Source organism: Sus scrofa, chromosome 12, assembly GCF_054392235.1.
Source record: "Sus scrofa isolate SSC_HxYL_T2T_F1_AM1 chromosome 12, Sscrofa_HxYL_maternal_Yorkshire_Landrace_v2.0, whole genome shotgun sequence".
NCBI lineage: Eukaryota > Metazoa > Chordata > Mammalia > Artiodactyla > Suidae > Sus > Sus scrofa.
Window position 1 is genome coordinate 18,419,317 of NC_139394.1, and position 24,421 is coordinate 18,443,737.

General features: G+C 58.8%; 2 protein-coding genes and 1 long non-coding RNA gene across 11 annotated transcripts in view; 1 reads left to right on the forward strand and 2 right to left on the reverse strand.

Moving 5' to 3' along the window:
* LOC146398085 (uncharacterized) overlaps positions 1–4,328 on the reverse strand; it is an 18,261-nt gene extending 13,933 nt beyond the window's left edge. The window contains exon 1 of the long non-coding RNA XR_014821052.1: positions 4,192–4,328. This is a non-coding gene — a long non-coding RNA (uncharacterized LOC146398085). The remainder of the gene's footprint in view (positions 1–4,191) is intronic.
* LOC100524336 (EF-hand calcium-binding domain-containing protein 3) lies at positions 1,293–4,782 on the forward strand. The gene is made up of 8 exons (XM_084984210.1): positions 1,293–1,473; positions 1,593–1,639; positions 2,720–2,863; positions 3,364–3,435; positions 3,520–3,640; positions 3,886–4,064; positions 4,161–4,306; positions 4,536–4,782. The coding sequence occupies exons 1-8, from the start codon at positions 1,358–1,360 to the stop codon at positions 4,599–4,601; spliced, it is 891 nt and encodes a 296-aa protein (XP_084840336.1). The 5' UTR covers positions 1,293–1,357; the 3' UTR covers positions 4,602–4,782.
* The window catches only part of FMNL1 (formin like 1), a 26,610-nt gene continuing 6,922 nt past the window's right edge, over positions 4,734–24,421 (reverse strand). The window contains exons 2-28 of one of the 9 annotated variants that reach the window (XM_084984199.1): positions 21,346–21,429; positions 19,741–19,824; positions 18,854–18,927; positions 18,437–18,520; positions 17,961–18,098; positions 17,368–17,385; positions 15,698–15,806; positions 14,721–14,797; positions 14,432–14,525; positions 13,473–13,547; positions 13,094–13,204; positions 11,358–11,507; positions 10,761–10,862; positions 10,356–10,608; positions 9,788–10,111; positions 9,495–9,619; positions 8,630–8,832; positions 7,936–8,170; positions 7,711–7,779; positions 7,117–7,197; positions 6,904–7,033; positions 6,611–6,774; positions 6,288–6,389; positions 6,060–6,155; positions 5,703–5,823; positions 5,437–5,535; positions 4,734–5,187 (exon numbers count right to left, since the gene is read on the reverse strand). In XM_084984199.1, coding sequence (XP_084840325.1) covers positions 5,444–5,535; positions 5,703–5,823; positions 6,060–6,155; positions 6,288–6,389; positions 6,611–6,774; positions 6,904–7,033; positions 7,117–7,197; positions 7,711–7,779; positions 7,936–8,170; positions 8,630–8,832; positions 9,495–9,619; positions 9,788–10,111; positions 10,356–10,608; positions 10,761–10,862; positions 11,358–11,507; positions 13,094–13,204; positions 13,473–13,547; positions 14,432–14,525; positions 14,721–14,797; positions 15,698–15,806; positions 17,368–17,385; positions 17,961–18,098; positions 18,437–18,520; positions 18,854–18,927; positions 19,741–19,824; positions 21,346–21,429 — 3,195 coding nt within the window. In that variant the 3' untranslated portion in view covers positions 4,734–5,187; positions 5,437–5,443. Of the gene's footprint in view, positions 5,188–5,436; positions 5,536–5,702; positions 5,824–6,059; positions 6,156–6,287; positions 6,390–6,610; positions 6,775–6,903; positions 7,034–7,116; positions 7,198–7,710; positions 7,780–7,935; positions 8,171–8,629; positions 8,833–9,494; positions 9,620–9,787; positions 10,112–10,355; positions 10,609–10,760; positions 10,863–11,357; positions 11,508–13,093; positions 13,205–13,472; positions 13,548–14,431; positions 14,526–14,720; positions 14,798–15,697; positions 15,807–17,367; positions 17,386–17,960; positions 18,099–18,436; positions 18,521–18,853; positions 18,928–19,710; positions 19,825–21,345; positions 21,430–24,421 lie in introns of all 9 variants that reach the window. The other 8 variants (XM_084984197.1, XM_013980875.3, XM_021066840.2 and 5 more) reach the window with 8 other exon arrangements.

Below are 24,421 nucleotides of genomic sequence, written 5' to 3' on the forward strand. Positions count from 1 at the left end.
CGGGTTGGACATGGGCAGGAAGAGGTAAGTTGGGAAGAAGGAGAAGGGGAGGCAGCACCAAGGCTGGGGCCCTGGTAAGACCTACTCTGGGCCAAGGTCTCCCATCAAACGAAAGCCCCGCAGAACCTCAGGATCCTGCCCCACCTGAGAAGGGGCTGAGGAGAGAGGTGCCCAGAGCCTGGGAGAATAGGATTCGGAGAGGATGAACAGTTAAGAATGGCCCGCAGGGAGTTCCCATGGTGGCACAGTGGAAACGAATCCACTAGCAACTAAGGTTGTGGGTTCAATCCCTGGCCTTGCTCAGTGGGTTAAGGATCCGGCATTGCCGAGAGCTGAAGTGTAGGTCGCAGACACGGCTCAGATCCTGCATTGCTGTGGCTGTGGTGTAGACCAGCAGCTACATCTCTGATTCAACCCCTAGCCTGGGAACCTCTATATGCCCCAGGTGTGGCCCTTTAAAAAAAAAAAAAGGATGGAATGGGCCAGAGCCAAAAAAAAGGGGCAGGAAGCTGGAAGGAGGGATGAAGAAGAGATGCAGAGATGAGCGTCTGGAGAGGGGCTGGGCCAGAGAGTCATCTGGCTGTTGGGACGCATCTTAAGGGACTATTTTGTCCTTCCTGTGGTTTGTGGGTTTGCCTTTGGAGGAAGGGCGCCTTCCTTCCCAGGGGACTTGGGGTAAGTGGGCCACAGCCCCACTTTGGCTGGACCCCACCCTCCCACGCCTTGACTTGGGGACTTGGGGGGGTTGCCTGTTCCTTGGGCCTTTGCCATCTTGTTAGCTTCTGGAGCGGAGTCACAAATTCAGGTGCCTTAAGGGAGGCAGAAACTCAAAAGACTACAATAGCAGGTTCCCCTGCAGAGAGGAGCAGATCTGTGATGAGGGAGAAGGGCACCCCTGCCAAAAGGTGTTAAAGTCCACACCGAAGCCAGCCTGGGGGCTGCGGGAGGGGGCACTGGACTCGCCTCCGACCCTGTGACTCTGCCTTTCAGGCAGCAGAGGGCGGAAAACCAAGCGATCGCCATCAGCAAAGAGAACGTACAGGTGACCAGGGCCAGGTCCATTATTCCTCCAAGCCACTGTCCCCAGAACCCCCTGCAGAGAGAACCGTGGGTGCAGGCTGGCCTGGCGGGGGTAGGAGGGAGGTCCTAGGAAGTAATGCTGTGCCCCCACAGCTCTGGTCCCAGGTGCCCTGGAGTCTGAGCACTCAAATGGTCTGGGCCACTCAGGCCTGTCTTCTCCCCACCCCCAAGGCCTCCACAGAAGCCTCAGCAACTGTTCTCGCGAGACCCAGGAGAGGGGCAGGCCAGCCGAACACAGAAGAGGAGGCCGCAGAAGCGCGCGGCTCTGCGGACCCAAATGGAGCCAGCAGCGGCCGCAGCCCGAGGGGCTGAGCAGGCCTCCCAGAGGGCGAGGGAATTCAAGGGCCTGGGGGCCCACACAGTGCAGTCAGGCCCAAGTGCCATGTCCCAGAGGTGAGCACAGGGACTGGAGGCCAGGCCTGGGTCTCTGGGTTTGGGGAAAGGCCTGCCTGGTCCTGGCATCTGTCTGCAGCAGGTTCAAAGACCTTTCCATCCTCTTCCCCCTGAGGCAGCTTTGCAGACAAGAACCTGCTACCCCTGACACCCCGGCAGCTGGCAGGTAAGGGCTCAGGACTGGAAGCTGGGAGGAAAACCAGGGGGTGCTCAGAGCAGAATGCAACCGACTTGGCTGCCCAGGGGCTGGGAAGGCTGTGAGAAGCCAAGCCAGTGATTGTATTGGAACCTTCTCTCCCTGCCAGTCAGACTTGCTCATCTCTGCTACCCCAGGGTTCACTGCTGGGGGTGGGTGGGGGAGTGTGAAGAAGGGATGGATGGATGGATTGGTGGATAGAAAGCATTTAGAGGAGTTCCTGTCGTGGCTCAGTGATTAACGAATCTGACTAGGAACGATGAGGTTATGGGTTCGATCCCTGTCCTTGCTCAGTGGGTCAAGGATCCGGTATTGCTGTGGGCTGTGGTGTAGGTTGCAGATGTGGCTCAGATCCAGCGCTGCTATGGCTCTGGCATAGGCTTGGCGGCTACAGCTCCGATTAGACCCCTAGCCTGGGTGTGGCCCTAGAAAAGGCAAAAAGACAAAAAAAAGAAAGAAAGAAAGTATTTAGATAGTGGATGGATGGATGGTGGATGAATGAACAGAATGGAAGGAAGAAGGGAAACTGGGAGAAAGGATGGAAAAAAAGAATCTGAGGTCCCCACGCTGCTGGGGTTTGGGGCTGTGGGGGCTGTGAGTAGGGGTGGAAGGAATCCCAATGCCCTTGCCAAGATCATGCCCTGATATTGGCAGGGACCCCTCAAAGCAGAATCATTCTATTCATCATCAGTGATTTTCAGTACCTGCTATGTGCCAGGCGCCAGCAGCGCTCAAGGAGCCCTCAGGCACTGTCTCCAGGGCCAGACTGCTGGCGTCCAAAGCCCAGCATTACCCCTACTGGAGACATGACCTTGGACATGAGTTTTTAATGTTTTTCATATAAACATGTCCAAACGTGAGTTTTCAACACGAGAATTGAATGGACACGTAACAAGTGCCAACACACAGCAGCCACTGTTTTCTTTACATTGTTATAATACCCAGGGGGTTGGTGGATTCCAGTCTTGTCTCATCCGGGCCACAGTGGGCGAATCTCAGTGTTCCTGTGTGTGCTCTTTACCTGCTGCCTTTCCCCCTCCCGGCCCCTAGCGTTCCAGGATGTCTTCAAACTGTTCAGCTCCAGCCCAGCAGGCACCGTGGACATGCACAGCATGAAAGCTGCCCTGTGCAATGCGGGTGTCCAGCTGAGCCCACAAGAGATGTGTGAGGCTCTGGGGCAGGCAGACTTGGATGGTGGGTGTCCCCATCCCTGCCCTCTTGTCCCCTCCCACCTCTAGCCCTGAAGAATGCCTCCCTTGCCCACAAAATCCCTGGCCTGGTCCTTTTTTTTTTTTTTTTTTTTGGCCAGGTTGTGGCATGCAGAAGTTCCCAGGTCAGGGATGGAACCCAACCCATGCCACAGCAGTGACAAGGCTGGATTCTTAACTGCTGGGCCACCAGGGAACTCCTGCCTGATCCTATTTTTAAAGTTTGCTCTTCCAGGAAGCCTGCCCTGATCAACACACCTGTCCCCTAGCCCCTAAACATTCCTGCTGGCATAATCCTCATCCTGACTTGGGGCTCCCCCAGGGCAAGGGCTATTTCTCCCCCACTCAATTTGGGGTAACACTTGGCTAGAGGCAGGACTGCATTCTCTAAAGCCTGGAACTGCTGCAAGCCCCTAACAAGTACGCACAGCAGGTCTTCTGCTTGCCGCAGGCACCCGCAGCACCCTCTCCTCTCTCTCTTCCCAGGTGATGGAAGCGTAAGCTTCGAAGACTTCCTGGGTGTCCTCACTGACAGCCACCGCCTGGCTCAGTGCTTGGGTGAGGGGCGGGGCTGGTGGGGCGGGAATGGGCGTGGCCTGGAGGAGGCACCTCCTGACCTCCCCCCTGTTCTCTGGCCCCCAGGCAAGGTGAGGAACAGCAGGGTCTGTGACCCCCACGGCTTGCAGACTCTCTTCTTAGAGACGCTCTTCAAGCTGATGAGTCTGGGCTTCGTGCCCTACAAGTCGGCGCAGGAGGTGATGAGGTGGGCACAGCTGTACCCAGCTTCGGGGCCCAGGAGGGAAAGAGCGGACTCTGCCCCATGCCAGAGTCCCCAGAGATCCCTGCCCAGAGGCGGGAGCCCCAAATTCTCGGTCAGTTTCCTGGGCCCCAGCTTGCCCCAGACAAGAGACAAGTGGCTTCCCGTCCTGCTTTGGTGGCCCCACCGGTGAGATGGAGAAGACTGAGGGAGGCGGTGTCTTAGGCGGCTACCCACTTTTCTCCTTCAAGCTACTACTCCAGGAAGCAGCGGTCTCTGCGGCTGAACTGCAGCTGGAAGGGCGGGCCCCGCTGCCACGGCAGCACCGGGCGCTCACACGCGGGTCTCGCGTTCTTCTGCCAGGCCACGCGCCTCAGCGGCCTTTCCAACGCCGAGCTGGCGCGCACGCTACAAGGACTGCACAAAGAGGGTGCGCCCGGGGCTGGACGGGGAACCACGAGACTGAGACTGAGAACTGTCTCTCAGGATCTGCTCTCAAGACGGGCCCTCCTTTTCCTCGTCCCAGGTGCGCGCAGCCCCTACTCCCAGGTACCTACCCTGAACGGGCGGATGCAGCCAGAATGCTACACGCAGAACCGAACCTCGCGCCCCGAAGTCCGACCTCCCAAATCCTACTGGCGCAGCCGCCCCAAGCGCCAGGTCGATCGTGAGGTAAAAGTCAAGAGTCAGGTCCAGCGGGCGGGGGCGGGCCGTGTGAGGGGTGGGCGGGACCAAGAAAGTAGGGGCGGGGCAGAAGAGACCTTCCTCTACCCTACCCAGGTAGGAGGCGGGACTGGAGGGAATGGGGAGGGGCCGGCAGACAGGTGGACTGAGGTGGAGAGAGTCCTGGGTCTCTAACCCGAGTTTGACTCCCCCGCACGCCCCCTCTGCGCTTCCGCAGGGTTCCTGGGCCAGCCGCTGGGGTATATGCGCCCCTCGAAGCTGGCTCCCTCCCCCCCAACTCTAGTGCAGAGGCAGCCCTGCTCCCCTCCTCCAGCCTGTTTGCAGCGACCTGCTATGAAGAACTCGTACAAGCAGAGCGTTTGCTGAGCGAAACGGGCTGCACGTGGTGGGGGCGGGCACGGAGCGGACGCGAGTCTTTTGGAAACGTCTTTATTAATCTTGTATAAAAATAAGGTCCATGGAAAGTCTCCGGAGCTGGGGTCGGGTAGGGGTTGGAGGGGGTGCGAGGTTGCACTTTATAAGTTACAGGTCAGGCTCCCGCTGAGGCGAAGTATGGCTACTGGGGGAAGAGTGGTGCTGCAAGCAGCATTTGGGGAGAGGGACCGCAGATGCTGCCCCCCTTTGGCAAGATGAGGTGGGCCCCTGGCTGGGGACCTCGGTGGAGAAGGCTGCCCGGCCCAGCCGAGCTAAGGACCACCTTTCTTGAGCTCCCGGCTTGCCCCTCACCCCGAGAGACCTCACAGAGTCCATCTGCAGAAACAGTGGCTACAGCGAGATGTCAGAGGTGACCTGTAGCGGCGGTCCCGGGGGGCGCCGACGACCGCTGCGACGGCCTGTATCTGCGCGGATGTAGGGCTGGTTCCGCAGATCTGGAGGCCAAGAGGAGAGACGTTTACCTTTCAGGAGTCTGCCCAGGGTTGGGGCTACCACTCCAGGGCACAGGCCTCTCCCTCTAGGGACGCAGGCTGTGTGCACATGAGAGGGGGCCTGTTTTTGTTCACCAGACCTCCCGCAAAAGCACCCCAGCCATGCATGGCCCGGGGGAGGAGGGAGGCCAGCAAGACGCGGCCCCCCAAAGGCCCGCGGCCACTGGGATCAGAGGCCAGGCCACCGGATACCTGGGGGCTAGAGGGGGATCTCCTCTCCCAGGCTGGCCTCACAGAGGAGCCTGGACGTCCTCTTGCCAGTGCGAGCCGTGAAGGGCACCGTCTTGAGCACTGAGGGTTGGAAGGGAGGAGGGGGAGAGACAGGGAAAAGGGAAAAAAAGACAGAAAAGTAGCAAAGAAGCAGTGAGGCAGCCAGACCCCCAGGGCTGGGGGAGTGGGCGGAGGACAGCACAGGACAGACCGAGGACAGGACAGGACAGGCCCGACCAAGCCCTCACCTGTGATGATATCTTCAATGGCCCCATCACGGTCACTCTCGTAGATGAGGGGCTCCTTCTGCTGCTTCCGTTTCAGCTCAGAAATGAGGTCCATCTGCTGCCGCCTGACCTTGGGCGGGGACTGTGGGGAGGGGGAGAGGGTATAGCTCCAGCTCCAGGATCCCCCCCCGCCCCCCGGTGCCGCTAAACCCTAGAACATCAGCCTGGCCCCCCACAGCTGACCCCGCACTACAGGGGGAACCCTGCCTTGGGCAGAGTCAGTGCATGACCCTGAGGGTATGGAGGAAGTCAGACCTTTGGGATAAGGACACCAAGCATCACTGAATCCCAGTGCCAAGTTCAGGGGCAGCTGCCTACCTTGGGTGCTGAGGGCTCCCCTCTACCCGCGGTGTCAGTGCCCGCCTCCTGGGCAGCTGCTTCTTTCTTCCACTGTTCCACCTCCTGCTCAGCTTTCTGAAGGGTCAAGATGGATCTGCATGAGGGGAGTCCTCCCTTCCGTCTTCCACCCCCCACCCCTCCCACTGCTCCTGTGGAGAGGCCACAACGCCCTGCAGAGGTCCCAGCCTGCCCACCAGACCCACGTACCTTATAGGCTTTGATGAAGCGACTAAAGAGGGAAAAGAACATGGAAGGGGACGTGGTCTTGGGGTTCTCGCCGAAGTACTCCACCACAGACTCGTAGGCTTCCTGCGGGCACAGCCTGTCAGCCCCACCAGCCCAACGTCCTCCTGCCCACTGCTCTGTACCCGCTTAAGATACCGGCTACTTCATCCCTTCTCCTCCGGGCAGGTGGCTGCTCCCTCCTGCCCCATCCCCCAAGGCGTCCCTGCTGTGGTCACTCCAGGCCTTGGCTACACAATCCCACAATCCCTTCACCCCATCACCGGGGCCCGGCCAGCCCAGCCCACCTGAGCCGTCTTGCTGTCTGCCAGCAGCTTATCCATGGTGGGTGAGTTAGCCCTCAGGAACTCCTTGAGCACCACGCAGTCATCCTGCCGCACAAACTCCCGCTGGGTCAACTCCAGGCCTCGCTGCAGGGAGCGCACGTCCCCTAGCACACTGTCCAGGGACACTGAGCGGGAGGCGGGGCAGCAGAGAAGCGGGAATCAGGCAGCATTCCCATCCAATTACATCCATGGTCCCCTTGCTTTCTCCGACCCTGTATCAGTCCCCCAGGCTGCGGCCCTCCTCCCACCCATACCTGAGCCGGCCTTGTCCAGAAAGTGCAGGTCACTGTGGAAACCTGTGAGCTGGGGGTACTTCTCAGCAATGACCTTCACCAGGTAGTGCAGCAGCGTCTGCTTTCGATCGGTCGATTTCATCTCCAGCAGCTGCGGTGAGGACCTGCTGTAAGCCACAGGCTACCAGCTGTCCCCCATCCCCCAGACCAGGGACCTCCCTCTGCCCCCCTCACCGCATCCAGACTCTGCAGCCGGAAGCCATAAGCTGCTCCACGCTTGCTGCTGTTCATGTAGTTGCCGAAAGCCAGGACGATCTGCAGGAGGAGGGGGAAGCTCAGCAGGGTGCTGTGGGGCCGAGGGAACCCCCTGAAGTATAAACTACAAGACGAAAAGGTGGCAAAGAGCAAGCCCTACACTCAGCCCCACTGCCCTCCTGCGTGGACCCCTCAGGTCCATGACACACATGTATGCATGTGTGTGTGTGACATGTGCACAACTAACACGGCGGCATACCCAGTTCTGTCATCTGCTATCCCTGTCCAAAACTCGGCGTCACCGCCTCTCTCACAGCCTTCCCATTGGTTCCCTAACAATAGGATGCTCTGCTAATGAACCCTCAGGCTGGGTGTGAGGTGGGCTGTTGTAATGGGACCCCCACCCCATCTGAACTTTGTCCTTCTGAGCTTGGATGTGAGAAGTGGGAACGTGACAGTTGTTGCAGCCCAGTGATGCGGGGCAAGGCCTGGGTCTCCCTCTCACACAACCCAGAACAGACAAGGTGTGAGAGGTGGCCCCCTGCCTCCGAGCCCCCTGCCCCAGGCTCTCACCTCAAGGATCTGGCGGAGTCTGTCTGAGGACTTGATGGACATTGAGGCCGCAATGACAGCATTCAGTTGCTGAGGGCGGGATGGAGGAGGCATGGTAAGTTGGGGAGGGAGCAGGTGGCTCACCCCCCCCCACCCCAAACCCAGATGCTCTCTTGGAGCCCAGGCCACAAGCTGCCTCCTCCCGAGCCCAGCCCAGGCCGCACCGCCCTGCCTGCCCGCGCACACCGGCATGAGCAGCTGGGCAGTGTCTGGGAAGTTGCCCAGGAAGATAAGCGTGTTCATGCGCTCGGGCAGGCGGGGGATACGGCTGAAGCGCAGCATGAAGCGGTCCTCCTCTGACAGCTCCTCTATGGGCCGCTGCTCCTGCTCGAACCGGGTGATGAGGCTACGCTCATACTCCGTAGGCAGGAAGCGGGTCAGCAGCTCCAAGAAGTCTAGGCCAAGGGCCTGCAGGTCATACCTGTGAGGCAAGAGGCGGCGTCACTCCACACCCACCAGTTCTTGAGAGCAGGAATACCCCTACCCCATCACCGGACGGAATAAATGAATTTGAGTATTTGCCATTGCCAACAGCTTCAGTGAAAAAGATGAGAGCTGAAGGAAGCTGGGAGCTAGGAAGCCCAGAGTCCCAATCATACATCAGTGGAAGATGCCCAGCTGTGAACATCTGGGCCTGAGTGCAAGGAGCCAAAAGGCAATGGGAACATCTCCACGCGGGCAAGGACCCTGTCTGGGCATGGACCTCAGTTGTCTCAGGCTGAAAGTGGGAACAAGGTTCCCTGCCCTACTCTCTGACCAGTGTTGGCTTGACACTGGATGGACTCTGTCCCAAAGTTGGGGTCTTTTACTAGGATCTGCCTAACAACCCCGCCTAACAGAGGGGCTGGGCTGCCCAGAAGCCCAGGGCAAAGGTACTCACGTCTCAATGGCCTGGCAGATGCGGTCAGCCCCCAGGTTGCCCTTGCGCAGGGTGATGGCCAGGTTCTTGGCCCGGTTGGCCTCGATGAGTGTGGCTTTGCTGGGAGCCTTTTGGGCTGCCTTACTCTTGAGAGCAGTAAGGTCTAGGCTGGGACCTTGGGACTTTGTCTTGAACTGCTCCTCAAAGTCACTCATGTCCAGCTCCTGTGGGCGCAGGGAGAGGAAGTGGGGCTGGACAGGGCCGGGTCTTGTGCGTTCCTGGCTGAGCACTGTGCTAGAGCCATCTATCCAGCCGTGACCAGGCCACTAGCAGAGAAACTAACCAGTACCCAGCCTGATCACTGGCCTAGATGAGGGAAGCAGGAGAAGCACCCAAGCCAGGGGACCCAGATTCCAAGCCATTTCAGCTAAAGGAAGAGCTGAATTGGCTGAGGTTAAAAAGAGGAAAGGGAAGGAAGGGTATTCCGGGCAGAGGGAACAGCATGAGCAAAGGCCTAGAGGCAAGAGAACACATTTCTTTTGGAAAACAAAGTGTAATGAGAAGGACTGAGGCCCTGGTTGTCTGTGGGAAGGTGGTGGGAGAGGGGCCTGAGAGGAGGAGAGAGAGGCCAGACTTAGGGGAGAAACAAGCTGCTCTGCAGGGGTGGAGGGAAGCCTTGATGGGGAGTCAGGATACACTGCTTACTAGACACACACTGCTTACTAGATACACTAATCCAGTTTGGCTAAACGCCCCTTCCTTGGCCTCCATGTCCTCCTTTGTAAAACCGGGTAGAGGAGGTGAACCCCCCAGTGCCCAGCGTGATCCAGGCAGGTCCCCTCCTTCTCTGGTGCCCACACGGGAAGCAAGGCAGGCCCACACTCACCCGCAGCACCTTCTCGTCATTGATCTCAGTGAAGACCGTGCCGGTGATCTGGTTGGGTTTCAGGGCCACCCAGTTTAAGAGGGGCATTCTAAACTTGGTCTGGATGGGTTTCTTGGGCTTCACACCTGGGACAGAGAGGGAGTGGTCACTGCGGCAGAAGGAGGGTGGGGGTGCTGGAGGGAACGGGGGCCCAGGCCCAGCAAGACGAGAGAGGGGAGGCTGGAGGCCGTAGGAGGCACAAAGCCCCTCCCTCCATCCCTCCCCCGCCTTCTTGCCCTGGTCAGTCCACTCACCTGTGCCCATCTCCAAGCCAGGCCCTCCAAGAGTATCAGAGGGCCCTCCCGGAGGCGGTGGTGGGGGCGGAGGCACCGGCCCATCAGCGCCTGGAGGCGGCGGTGGGGGCGGGGGTGGGGGCGGCTGGTCTCCTGGCAGGGGCGGAGGGGCCGGGGGCTCCGGGCTGCCTGGGAGGGGCGGGGCCAGTGGGGGCGCCAAAGGCGGGGCTTCCGGCTGGGAGGGGAGACCCGACAGTGGGGGCAGCGGCGGTGGTGGTGGAGGTGGAGGTGGAGGTGGCGGTGGGGGTGCTGCTCCGGGAACCGGCTCTGCTGCAGGTGGGAGTTCTGAGCCCAGTGAGAAGCGGGGAGGAAGGCGTGTCAATTCCGGAGCTGGGGTGGCCACGTCTCCGCCTCCCTCCCCGCCCTACGCATGCGCACTAGACTCACGGCGCCCACCCACACCTGCCCCAGGCACGCCCATAACCCAAACCTACCTCTCTCACCTCTCCCCGCGGGAGAGGTCCCCGGCTCCCCCTCTAGGCCCTGGTTACCCCATCCTTACCCCACCCTGCTTGAAGCTTTTACACACCTGGGCTCTGGGGTTCGGTGGGCACCCCCGGAGTCGGGGCATCACTGCCGCTGGGGGTTGCCAGAGCGACCGGGAGGATCTCGATAGAGACATCATCCCCGGGCCCCCTCAGGATACGGATTAACCCCTTCTCTTCCAGCTCCTCCACCTTCAGCTCGAGGGCCGAGGGCCGCGCCGGGGCGAGGGCAGGCACTTTTTCAGGCTCAGGCGGACGTCTGGAGGTACCCATGGGAGTCGACTCGCTGAAGCGCTCCTGTGAGCCCCGGGAGAGGAGTTATCACCCACCGGCAAGCCTGGCAAGGAGCCCCCATTCTCTTGCCGCGAGGTGTCAAGCCTAGAAATCCCAAACAGTCTGCTCTTGGGAGCCTGGCCCACCCCTGGCACGGCCCACACCTCCAGCCTCACCCGCAGGGTCTCCAACTCCTTTCGGGCCTGGCTCAGCTGCTTTTCCAGCTCCGCGATCTTGGCCATGGATTCGTTCTCCGCTTCCCGAAGCCTCTCTGTCAACTGTGGCACCAGCACATGGTGAGCTCCCACCCGCAGCCGGGCACTGGCACCGCAGATGAGGGGGCGGCACCAGGCATGCCTGCCTGGAGGGCTGGGGGAGGCTTCCGGATGTGCTTAGCCCGGGGTGTTGCGGGTGGGCCGAGCCTGGCACTTGAACCCAAGTAGATGAGGTACTGGGAGCAAAGTGCTCTCAGGAGGGGAAACCGAGGCACCACTGATGAGGGACGAAGGTGGAGAGGAGACCCGAGATGGCAGAGGCACCAATTTCCACCCAAATCAGGGCCTGGGGTCTGAGCACCTGCCTTCCTCAGAAGTCCAGCCCAATGGAGGAGCTCAATGACAGAGACACCCAAAGGATTCGGGTCAAACTCAGGGCCCCAGCAGACAGCCACCCCCTAATCCACACCTAGAAGCAGCATTGAAGGCCCAGAGCCTGATATCAGTGTGGGGCTCTGTGGGCCTACTCCGTGGGCCAAGTTCAAGAGCAGCTCTCACCAGGGCCACCTGCTCCTGCAGCTCCTCCATGTGCTCCAGCACAGCATTCTTGGTCTCAGTGTCCTCCAGCAGTGCACCCACATCAAAAATATTGTCCAAGTATGCCTGAATCTGCACCTGCAGCTTGTCACTCTCCGTGAACCGAAGCCTCTGTCCCCCAGATGGAAGGTTCAGGGTGAGGTCTGGTGAGAGGGGTCTTTCCAATAGCCCCCATCACCATCAGAGCCTAGAAGAAAGGGCCTGAGCCCTAGACCACTTTTTATTTTTTATTGAGCTATAATACATATACCATAAAATCCACTTTTTTTTTTTTTTTTTAGGGCCACACCTGAGGCATATGGAAGTTCCCAAACTAGGGGTCAAATCGGAGCTACAGCTGCCAGCCTACACCACAGCCACAGCAATGCCAGATCTGAGCCACGTCTGTGACCTACACCGCAGCATTGGAGGCCCAGTGACTGATTTTCAGTGGGGGTCAACTCGCTCAAGGCCCAAACACCAGATCCTTAGCCCCCTGAGCTAGGCCAGGGATCGAACCCTCATCCTCATGGATACTAGTCCGGTTCATTACTGCTGAGCTACAATGGGAACTCCAAAATTCACTATTTTAAAGCATGCCATTCAGTAGTTTTTAGTATATTCACAGGGTTATGCAACCATCACCACTATCCAATTCCAGAACATTTTCATCACCGCGAATAGAAACCGTGTACCTGTTAGTAGTCATTCCTCATTCTCTCCTCTGCCAGCTCCTAACAAGCACCGTTTTCTGTCTCTATGGATTTACATAGTCCAGACATTTCATATAAAGGGATCATATAATACATGAACTTTGTGTCTGGGTTCTCTCACTGAGCATAACATAATGTTTTCAAGACCCATCCGCATTGCATCATGTATCAGTAGCAGTATTTCATTCCTTTTTCTTTTCTTTGACCGCACCCAGGGGCATATGGAAGTTCCACGGCCAGAGATCAAATCTGAGCCTCAGCTGCAGAAATGCCAGATTAAATCCACTACACCAGGCCAGGGATCGAACCCACGCCACCACAGAGACAATGCCAGATTCTTAGCAGGCTACGCCACAGTAGGAACTCCTAGTACTTCATTCCTTTTGATGGCTGAGTAATATTCCATTGTATGGATAAATCATCCTAGCCTGCCTTTCACCTTTTGTTGATCCTGGCTTTCAAAAATCCAATCCCAAAGACTCTCCTCCTCTGGGAAGCCTCACAAAAAAAAAAAATCAGAGAAAAAAGCCACAGCTCCTCTGCTCAAGCTGGGCCAGGGAATACCAAGCCCCTCTGCCCACCTTCCCCAGAACAAGGAACTCCTCCATGACCCAGACCAGTATGAGCCAGCTCCTGCTTTGGCCCAGTATCTCTGTGCTCCCCATTGTGTGCTCATCTCAGTCTGGTGCTCCCAGAGCCAGACCCAGGGCCACCTAGAACCTGTTCTAGCGCCTGCAACAACAGCTGCACGGACTGCGCGCATATGGCAGGCACCATTCTCCACCCTTACGGTCTTTATTATTTCTGTCATTCTCCTATTTTACGGATGGGACAACTGAGGCTCAGAGAGAAGAGACTTATCTAAGATCACATGGGCGAGGAGTGGCAGAGCCAGGATTTGAACCGAGGCCTGCCTGACCCCAGCACCTGGGCTGTTAACCACTGGGCCATACTCTACAGTGGGCAGGCGGTTAAGTCCAGGGTGGGGGACGGCATAGGGTTTACCTCCAAGTACAGGTCCAGGCCCAGGTGGGTGAATTCATACTGCAGGAAGACGCGGAAGTTCATGTTCTCCACCGAGTGGACCACGATGTTAATGAACTGCATGCAGGCCACCTGCAGGGGGGTGGGGGCAGGAGCAAGTCTAGGATCCTCTTGGTAGGGGCTTTAACCCCCAGTCCCCCACCCGCACCACATCTCTCACCCCACTAACCCAGCTTTGTCCCCTCCTTCCAGCCTCCCCCTTGCTGACACCCGCCCCTCCCCCACCAACCACTCAGTCCTGATACTTGGCAGGAGAGGAGCCCAGATCCCAGGTAGGCAGGCTCCTGGCTGCTCCTTGCCCCGGAGAGTGGCCCAGCCCAGGCTGGGCTCCTGAGCTCACCATGAAGTCGATGTTGCTGTCCTCGTTCCGGAAATATTCCATCAGCTTTTCAAAGCGGTGCTGCTCCCCACATACCTGGCCGGGGGAATGGCTGTCACTGAGGTCCCAGCGACAGACCTCCTAAGCCATCTTCCTACTACACCTGTTATGTCTCTGCGAGCTCCTCTCAAAGTTAAACCTAAGTCAAGCCATGGCACTCTTCTGCTCAAAACCTCTCTTCCCTCTCGATCATTCAGAGCCGTCCCCACACTGACTCCATTCTGGCCATACTGGCATCCTGGCACATTCCCAGCCCAGGGCCTTTGCACTTGCTCTTCCGTCTGCCTGATGTGCTCTTATTCAAGCAGCCACCACACCAATCCCTCACTCCCCTCACGGCTTTGCTCAAATCTCACCTCCGTAAGGCTTCCCTGACCACCTAGCAACCGGTTCCCCCTCCCTCTACAGCTTTTTTCCCCAGAGCATTAACAATTTCTTCATACAGTATGCAATTCGCTTATTATATCGCTGCTTATCTGTCTTCCCACGCCTTCATTGTTTCTTTGTGAGTGTATCCCAAAGGCCTACTGTGTGCCTGACACATAGTAGGCACTCAAGAAATATTCATTAAAGGAAGGCAAGGCCACATCCTGCCTTATGCATCATAATCGCATGCAGTTACTTCTCCTGAGCCTGTCAACCAGAGCCAACAGCTCCAAGATGTGTGGGTCAAGTCCCGTTTGGATCTGGCAAGGCCGAAGGGCAGAGGTTCAGCAGATCCCCGGAGCTGTCCCTATTGCCCCAGGCAGTGCCCCTGCGTGAGCCTGTATCTTCCCTTCAGGGTTTCCCCATGGGGAAACTCCCCAAATACCCACGCCCAGTATCCCTAGCTGCCCGCAGCAGAAGCCACAGTTGCCAGCCACAGGGCTCCAGCCACCCTAGAGGGGCAAGTACATGCCTGGGGGGAGGCCCTCCAATACCTCCTTGAAGTTGTCAAAGGCTGAAAGGATGATGTCATGTCCTCCCCGCACCAGACACACAGCCGCCAGCAGCTCCAGCACAAGAGCCTTGGTCCTGGGGAAAGAGGGCACGGGCTGTCCCTTGAGAAGAGGCAGGCCCCACAGCAAGGGTGGAGGTGGGCCTGGCGAGGTCGAGGACAGGGGCGCTGATGGAGGGGCAGTAGTGCTGAGAACTGGGGGACAGAGCAGGCAAGGAGTTCAGGACACGGAGAATGTGGGTGTGAAGAAAGGTTAGGGGCCTGGACCTCACCTGGGGTTCTTGTTGTTGAGGCTCAGCGCAATCTCATTGACACAGGCTGGGTGGTTCATGACAAGGCTGAAGCCAGACTGGGGAGAGAGGAGAGGTCAGCTCCTCCAGGCAGACCCCCGGGACTGCCCGCACAGACCCCCTCCTGCCCCAAACCTCCAGCGGCTCAGTGCCATGCCATTTGGGTCTCTAAATGCCCTTAAGTTTAGGAAGGTTGTTTGTCTGTTTGTTTGTTTGTTTTCTTTTTAGGGCCACACCCACGGCTTATGGAGGTTTCCAGGCTAGGGGTCTAGTCAGAGCTACAGCTGTTGGCCTACACCACAACCACAGAAATGCAGGATCTGAGCCGTGTCAGTAACCTACACCACAGCTCACGGCAATGCCAGATCCTTAACCCAGTGAGCAAGGCCAGGGATCCAACCCGCAACCTCATGGTTCCTAGACGGATTCGTTTCTGCTGTGCCACAACAGGAACTCCTTTAGGAAGTTCTTTATATCCAATCACAACCTCTTCGGCAGCTGTGAAAGCCTGGTCCCCCTTTTTAAATACCTTTGTCTGTTCAAATGCCAGTGTCAAGACTCAGCACCCTGGACATCGTGAGTCCTCAGAGGCTAAGTGAGGGACAACCAGCTTCACCAGTCACCCCTCCAAACGAAATAAACCAGAGGCTCCTTTCTCCATGGGCCCAGTATCCAGCCTTTCTTGGTGGGGGTGCCTAAGTCCCCATGTGGGGCATGTGCATGCCCCTCAGCCAAGCGCAGGGTACTCTAGGGGACCCCACCAGGAGGGGGCAGAAATCTGGGCTTCCCCTTAAGACTCATCATTCAAGACCCTGCACTAACAGCCCAGATCCCCAGAGTTCTCCAGTGGGGATAGGGTGGGGGGACAGCTGATCCCAGAACCTCAGCAGCTCAAGCAACCCCAGGCTGGACAGGAGCAGCTCCCTGGGTCCCCAAATGCCCCAGGCCCACTGACCCACCTGGTAGTTCATGATGGCACGCAGGCACATGATGCAGACATGGACGTCATCCTTCTGGCTGACGATGCGGGAATTCCGCAGGGCCTTCCTGCTGTGGGCCGGGGTCAGCCTAAGCGGGTGGGGAGGAGGGAGCAGGGGTCAGAGCCCACACCCCACTTCCTGTTCCCCCTACCACTCAGATGGCCTCCAGAGTAAGAGGGGACACATCTGGAAACTTCTGCTTCCCATCCACCCAAGCAAAAAGGCCAGCTGAGGACAGGGGGTCTTCCTCAGTCCTTAGGCTTTGGAGCCTGGCATTTCAGGGGGAGGCAAAGGATAGGGAGTCAAGGAAACTAAGATCCCTAACAGCAACTTGGCATCAAAAACGGTTGCTGCACTGTGGGGACGGAGAACTTACAGGGGAAAAAACTGCCACAGCTTATAAAACACCACAAGTGCTCTCCACAAGGTGGCGCTCACTGCCACATGGGTTTATCTCCCATTTTGACTTTTTTTTTTTTTTTTTTTTTTTTTCCTTTAGGGCCACACCTGCAGCATATTGAAGTTCCCAGGCTAGGGGGGGTCCAATCAGAGCCGCAGCTGCCAGCCTACACCACAATCACGGCAATGCCAGATCCTTAATCCACTGAGCAAGGCCAGGGATTGAACCCGTCTCCTCATGGATACTAGTCAGGTTCGTTACCGCTGTGCCACCACGGGAACTCCCTGTCTCCCATTTTGAGAATTCGGACTGCCTTAGGTCCAATCCCAACTCACCACTTACTAGGCAAGTGACTTAATCTCCTGTGCCTCAGTTTCCCCTTTTGTAAAATAGGAATGGTAATAAAATACCTTCCTGATAGGGTTGTTACAACTATGAAATGAGCTTCGAGCAGTGCCTGGCATATAGTAAGTGCTAAATGAATGCTCTCGCTAATTCTTTGCTAAAAGATGCGTGATTTTTTTTTTTCTAGCTGCCTCAGAACCACCTGTTGACACTTCCACATCAGGTCCTCTGGGCAATTCTGTCACATTTCCAATAGCACTGGGAGCCCCTACTCCTCCCTCTGCCTCCCAATTCCCCATCATTGCTCAAATAGGCCTCTGAGTCTTTGCTCATGCTGTTCCTTCTGCCTGGAATGCCCTTCCATGTCCCCACCACTGCCTGAAAAGCCTGTATCCATCTGCAAGAGACAGTTCCAGTGGGTCATCTCTTCTGGGAAACCTGCTCGATGCCCCCAGGCAGTGGCCACCTCCCTTCTCAGAACTCCCAGCCATGCCTCCATGACAGCGTGTCATACACTGTCCCCTACTAGACGGAAGGCTCCCAAGAGCAGAGTAATCTGTCTCCTGAGCACCTTACCATCATGCCTGGTACATAGTAAATGCTAAAAAAGTGTTTGTTGAATGAATGAATGAACAAAGAAGTATAATGTGAGAGTTTGGGGCTTAATTTGAAGCTGGTTCCCTAGACCCAGAGTAGGAAGGGAAGAAGCTAGGGGTCCACATGAGGCTCCAGGGCCATCTCCTTCCCTCTCCCCACCTCCCAACAGGATGCCTGAAGTTAGGGTGGGCTGACCTATCCAAAGCAGCTGAATCCAGGGGTGTCCCCTGAGTTGAACACCTCAGCCAACCCCACCACCACCCTGGAAGCCAACCAGGCATGCACCTGCCCCCAGGCCACTACATACCGGGGAGAAGGGGGGCACCTGGAGGCCGCATGGGAGAAAACAGGGGGTTAGATGGATACAAGAGAGGTCCCACCAACCCAGAAACCCTCTCCTTATCCCAGAACACACCCTCACCCCAGATTCCAGCCTCTAGGTACCCACCCCCAAGCCTTTTTTTTTCTTTTTTTCTTTTTAGGGCCGCACCTGCAGCATATAGAAGTACCCAGTACCCAGGGTAGGGGTCAAATTGGAGCTGCAGCTGCTGGCCTACGCCACACCCACAGCAACGCCAGATCCAAGCCATGTCTGCAACACACACCATAGCTCACAGCAACGCCGGATCATTAACCCAACCCACTGAGCAGGGCCAGGGATCGAACCCGCATCGTTATGGATGCTAGTTGTGTTCGTTACTGCTGAGCTACAACAGGAACTCTGCAGAGGCATCTTAATACCCACCTCCTGAGCTCTGTGTAAGGCCCTTTCTCTGTCCCTGATGCCAGGCTACCCCTCCCACCACGCCCAGGGCCCAGGTGAAGCAGGCTGGGTACAGCAGTCCAGGGTTAAATTCATTCACCCTGCCAACCCGCCGCCCCTCCATGGGGCCCACATACTTGATGGTCAGGTGGCGACTCTTGGGCTGCGCTGCCAAGGATGAGGGCGGACCCTTGCTGAGATCTTCCACCGACTGCTCCAGTGGCTTGCTCTTCTCGGAGCCCGGGGCCCCATTGTCCGTGCTTTCCATGTCATACCTGCGGGGGTTACACTGGGGATGGAGGCCGACACCACAGGGCATTTAAAGGGGGTGGGGAAGAGAGGGGAGACAGATCTGCAGGAGAGGCTGGAGGTGGGAGGAGGAGGCTGTGTCCTTGGCACTGGGCTGGGCACAGCAGGGAAAAGGGAATGGTGAGCCACGCACGTCCCAGCTGGCCACAGAAGGCCACATCCCTCCTCGGCCCTGGCAGGCGGTCAGGAAGGCACCTCACTCAGGCCACCTGCAGGGCTCCAGGGCGGGCCCGGGCTGCGCTGCTTGTAAGTGGCCAGAGGAGTGGGTGATGCGGGAAGGCAGAGCGCTGGGGCCAGGGCTTACGTGACGGAGCACTGCGCAAAGGCCAGGTACTCGAGCAGCACATCCAGGCCACGGTTCTCCTCATTGAGGAACTCCTGCACCCACCTGCAGGGCACAGGGCTCCGTCAGGGCCGGCTGGGAAGGAGGGCCCGCCCAGAGTAGGCACAGCAGGGCCCCTGGATGCCCTTCCCCAGGAAGACAGCAACCAGCCCCCACCTCAGAAGACCCAGCGGTGCCAGGGGGTGATGCTAGAGGACTCAAGCAGGCCCCACGGCCCAGGCACCCCGCAATGGGCAGGCGGAGGGTGGGCAGGAGAGGAGGACCCCCATCCTGGAGGAGGGGCGGGGGCGGATAGCAAGGGGAAGCCCCAGGGGCTGCCTGGAGGCAGAGCTCTCCTCCGCCCTCTCCCTCCCCAGGGAACTCTGAGCCCTCGCTCACCCAATGTGGTTGGTCCTCAGGGAGATCTCCAGCTCCCGCAGCACCTGGGTGGACTCCTGAACTCGCCTCTTAAACTGGGAGCCAAGAACAGGGGAGTCTGATGGGCAGAGCCAGGGCCTCCTGCAGCCCCCCCGCCACAAGCCCTGAAGCAGCAGCCGGCAGTGCCCACCCTCCCCCCACAACTGGCCTTTCACGCTCAGCCTCCCCCACCTCCTCCACACACCTGCCGGGCAGAATAAGCATCCTCAGGCTACACACATGTCCCCCCCCACAAACCCACAGGGTGCACCCCCGCATAGCCGTGCGCAGACGCGAAGGAGGCCTCCTACACAGACCTAGAGCGCACACACATGCACACCCACACCCATACGTGAGGACAAAGGGTACACACCCCTTCAAACATGAATAGCCTGGCTACACACACACACATATGCACATCCATGCACAAGTACTGTGGGTACACAAACATCAGATACTCACACACCCATACACAGACACACAGGGTAGACACACACACACACACACACACACACACCCATACGTGGACTCAAAGGTACACACACATCTATCTGTGGACACAAAAGGACACACATAACACACATGCACATCCACGCCTGGGCACACAGTGTGCACACACACACACACACACTACACACTACACACAAGTGCACGCATCTGAGCATAAACAGAATCTGCAGAGGACCCCGTGAGAGTGCATACCGGGCGCTCTCGGTCCCCTGTAAATACACACACACACTCATATATGTAGCCACACAAGCCTGCAGGAAAGTTAGACACACGTTACTCCAGCTGCAAGTGCAGAGGGAAAGGGACAGAGAAAAGGGGGAGACATATACCCCCAGGTTGGACATCCAATCTGCTGCTACCTTGCGGCTGACCCCACCAGTTTCCAGGTAGCTCTTCAGCTTCTGGATATAGGCTGCGGGGGGGTTCTTGACTTGAAACCGCTCCTGGGGAGATGGAGTGGGGTGTACAGGGAACCGGCAGGGTGTACAGAGACCTGAGGCCGGAGGGCCGGCCCTTGTCCCAGAGGCCCTTTCTCAGCTCTGACCCAAGGTCCCAGGCGGCCTGAAGATCCCTCAGAATACCAAAGGCATAAACCCTGGCAATCCACTAAAAGACCCCAGGCCCAGGCCTGGCCCGCCCTCCCCTCCCAGGCCAAGGCCTACAACAGCCTGGCTGGAGCATGGAGGGGGCGGTCCTACCACACACCCCGCCCTGGGCCCAAGGACTCAGACAGGCCGGTAGGTGGCAGCCTTCCCGACACCTGCCCTCCCTGGGCCACGCCCAAGCCCGGAGCTGGAAGGCCAAGGAGGAAGAACACTCTGGAGGGGCCTTAAGAAGGGGCCCCGCTTCTGGCCAGCTGAGGGCCCTCCCCCAGGGCTCCACCCCAGGGGTCCCATCCACCTGTGTGGGTAGGTGCCCGTGTGTGCTGTGTCCTGGGCTCAACAAAACAACTCCTAACTCCACCGCCCCACCCAGGGCTCCAGGAGCCACTCACACACCAGACAGGGGCCACACCAAAGGCCCTCTACCCAGGGCGCTCCCATGCTGCCCAACCCAGACCTCTCAGATGTGCCCAGCCACCCCCTCCCCCAACCTCCCACTTCACCCAGGCCTTTGAGTCCCCAACCTGAGATGCCCAGGCAAGCGGCGGGGACCCTTACCACAGCCCCTAAGCCTCTGGATGCTGCTCCCCGCCCTCTCCCCCAGCCCTGCCCTGACAGCTCATCCCATCCTGGTCCATTAGCAGGAGCCAAAGGCCCAGCCCTTGCTCCCAGGGGAGGCTCCCTTCTGCCCAACTCCCCACCCTCCGCCTCCCTCCCTGGCTGAATTGCTGACACAGTCAGGCCCCACTCTGCCCCAGCGGTGGAAAAGGGGTCCTCCCTGCTACCACAGACAGCAGCCCTACAGCTTGGGGGAGGTGGGGCGGGGCAGCCAAGTGAGCTTCAGGGGTGGCAAGTCCAAGCCTCCAACCGAGCACCAGGAGACAGGGGTTCTAGTCCCAGCTCCGCCACTCGCCGCTGGGAAACTTGCACTTAGGGAGGTGTTTGGTTGTCTGCAGCTCCTCTGGACCCAAGGTCAAAGGAGGACAGGGATTCCTGGCCATCTTCCCCACGTGCCATGGGGTGGAACAAAGACGTCCAACCCTGGGGCTGCCCCTTCTCTTCCCCAGCCCAGAGCTGGACGGTTGACAGAGGCTGCTCCAGGACACTCGGCAAGGAGGATGAGGACACAGCCCCAGCTGCACTGGCCAGTGCCCCAGACCAGCCCCTGCCAGCTCTTCAGAGGGCAGACCCAGCCCTGCTCAGGACTCATAAGGACCCTGGGGAGGCCCATGCCCCAGAGAGGGGGATTCCAGAGTCCTGCAGATGCCACCGGCACCCGGCCTCTGGGCAGGGTCTTGGCTTGTGGCAGCCCCAACCTGGCCAGGGCAGGGCACCCCAGTGATGGAAGGGGCCTGTACCCACCTGGTCACAGATGAGCTCCCACTTCTTCTCATTGTCATACTGGCTCAGCAGCTGGACCTTGTCTGGGGGCAAGTTCATGCAGTTCTGGGGAGGAAGATGACAAGGTTAAGCCACTGAGTCTGGGGCCTCAACACCAGGAGGCATTTTCAGAGTCCCCACCAGAGGCCACCCCCTGAGATGCTGTCATACATATGAGTCCCTGTCACCATGGCACCTCTGGGGATAAGTATCATTAGCCCATGAGAACACCAAGGCCCAGGAGTGGTGCACCTTTCCAGAGGCCCAAAAGAAGAAAGTAATACTGGGATTTGTTTTTTGTTTTGTTTTGTTTTGTTTTTTGCTTTTTAGGGCTGCACCCGCGGCATGTGGAGGTTCCCAGGCTAGGGGTCTAATCAGAGCTACAGCTGCTGGCCTACACCACAGCCACAGCAATGCCAGATCCGAGCAGCATCTGCAAACTACACCTCAGCTCAAGCAACGCCAGATCCTTAACCCACTGAGCGAGGGGTTGAGGATCGAACCCGAGGCCATGGATACTAGTCAGGTTCATCATCGCTGAGCCACAGCAGGGACTCCTGACACTGGGATTTGAATCTTTCAACTCTGCCTGACTCCAGGGCCTGAGCTGTCACCCCGCACAGTCCCGCAGCACACCTGGCATGGAGGCAGAGAGCATGGGCTCTCAGCCTAACTTCCTGGGACCTCAGGCACGCCCAGGCTCATTTCCCTATGAGCGATAAGGGGGTATCACCTCTTCTGCCACGTGGGTGGGAAGCTAACAGGGAGCCATCTCAGCCAGGCCCAGGCATGGACCAGCCAGCCACAGCAACATGGGATCTCAACCACGTCTGCGACCTACACCACAGCTCACGGCAACACCGGATCCTTAACCCACTGAGTGAGGCCAGAGATGGAACCAGCATCCTCCTTGATGCTAGTCAGATTCGTTAACCACTGCACCACAACTGGAACTCCCAGCACAGGTGTCTTGAGAACTTCACCCCAGAGCCTCTGGCAAGGACAGCAGCCATCTCCAGCCCCCTCCCACTTCATCACTTAGGGAAGGAGGGAGCTGGGGACAAGGTGAGGGAGATGAGGGCAGATGGGCAGGGAGTTCCAAGCAGGTGCCTCGCAGCTGCAGGGGCCACGGGGATTCCCAGGGACGGTTGCCCTGTCACAGGAACTAGAGAGAGCAACCAGCATGCTGGATCTGTGGTGCTGGTGGCCCAGGCTGGGACTCCCCTCAAGAGCTAAGAAGGGTCAGCATTGCTCCGCCTGGGTCCTCCTCCCCCAGCCACAGAGGACAAGGGTGCAGTGTGCCTGCCAAGCTTCTACCCCAGAGGGCAGGCGTAGGGTCCCACCGGGAATCACCAGGTGCCACCAGCACCAGGGTCTCCCTGGACCCCCAGGACCTGGCGTGTCTCCCTAACAGACCCAGGAAAATGATGCCAGAAACCCCAACTCAGTAAACCCCAGGTTTAGTGAGGCTCTACTAGGTGTCAGGCCACAAAAGGCACCCTCAAGGGGCTCAGTCCTCCCTAGGGGTGTGCGAGGCTCAGGGAGCCCCAGCCCAGGGTGGAGGAGGCCCCTGCCCCCAGCTCTGATGGCTCAGACGGCACATCCTCAGTCACATGGCCCTGAGAGGAGGCTACAGCTGGAGCAGAGAAGGGGCCACACCCACATAAGGCTTCTCAGCCAGCTTCCTCTCAGGGGTGCTGGGCCTAATTCTGGGGCTCTGGCCAGACCTCACCCCCAAAATCACTGCTTTAGGTCAGCCCCAGACAACAGGAAGCTGGGTGCCCTCGGCCCCTCCTTGCCCAGGCTTTCCGGCCAGGGCCCCACTTGAAAGGTGAAGTGGCCCATCCACCGGCAGCCCCGCCCCCCAGGCTGGCTGGGGATGGGGCTACGTCATTCCTCACCCCCGTTGCGAAAGCGGAGCCGGGACTGAGGAAACCGCCACCGCTGCAGTCTCCTCTGCCGCCCTCCCCCAGCCCCCAGCCCGCCATCAGCCAGGACAGCCCCTGCCACCGAGAAGGGGCAGCAAGGGGAAGGGGCCCTGGAGCCCAGGGGCGGGTCCTCCTTGGCCAGGGAGGCCTCCCTGGAGTCCTGTCTCCCTTTCTCCCTGGTCCCTCCTGATCCATCCCCACCCCCGCAGAGACCCAGGGTGGGGCAGGCCCGGAGTGGGAGCGCCAAGGCCAAGGGGAAAGGAGGAAGCAGAGAGAGAAGGCAGGCGCCGCCAGGGAAACTGCACCGCTGTCCAGAACGGAGGAGGGAGGCGGTGGCGGGCGCAGGCGGGCGCAGGGGAGTGGGGGGCATGGATGAGCCCCGGCCTCTGAGCCGCTTCCTGATGTGGGTCTTCGACGACGTGGGTCTTCCGGGGCCCTCGCCCACCCCAGGGGACTTGTTGGCTCTCGGAATGGCCCCCGTGGCGCTTCTAGAGGCAGCAACTAATCATAATAATGACCGACCAGCTTTGGTGCCAGCTTTGCCTGGATGCTTACTGCGCCGGGCACTGCTCTGAGCCCTGCTCACAGATGACAGCCTCCCAGCCTCACCGCCATTCCTGGCACCGTTAGTCCCATCTCACAGGTGCAGGCGCAGATTAGTTGAGTGACCTGCCCAAGGTTACCAAGCCAGGAAGAGGGGAGCCGGGCTGGCTTTGAGGCGTGAGCTGACTCTGGACCAGCGCCCTGGACCACTCCTCCGGTTCAGCGCCCTGCTTGTTACTGGGGAGGGGGAGGTCTCTTTCGGGGGGAGCGCACCTGTCCCAACAGCGGTGGAGGGCAGGGCGTCCCTTGGCCCCTTCCCCACCTGGGCGTCCTCAGGCCCCCGGGCCTGCATGCCAGCCTGCCAGACGGGCTAAATTTAGGCTCGGAAATCAGAAATAGCTCTGACGGCGCTGAGCACTAATTAGCAGCTGCTCTTCGGCTGTGCCCACCGAGGAGATGGGTACCCTAGGGAGCAGGAGAGGGGCCAGCGGATGCCATTCACTTGGAGAGGGGAAGAGGCCATCCTGGAAATAGCGACAGACCCCCCCCCCCCCCCCCCCCGCCGACTCAGGTCCCAGCAAGGAGGC

Excerpts from the sequence above, each read along its gene's own strand:
- LOC100524336 (XM_084984210.1), top strand. The coding sequence starts at position 1,358 with ATGGAGCCAGCAGCGGCCGCAGCCCGAGGGGCTGAGCAGGCCTCCCAG. Across the intron at positions 1,640-2,719 it reads GACACCCCGGCAGCTGGCAG|CGTTCCAGGATGTCTTCAAA; the intron begins GTAAGGGCTCAG and ends CCCGGCCCCTAG. Across the intron at positions 4,065-4,160 it reads ACAAGGACTGCACAAAGAGG|GTGCGCGCAGCCCCTACTCC; the intron begins GTGCGCCCGGGG and ends TCCTCGTCCCAG.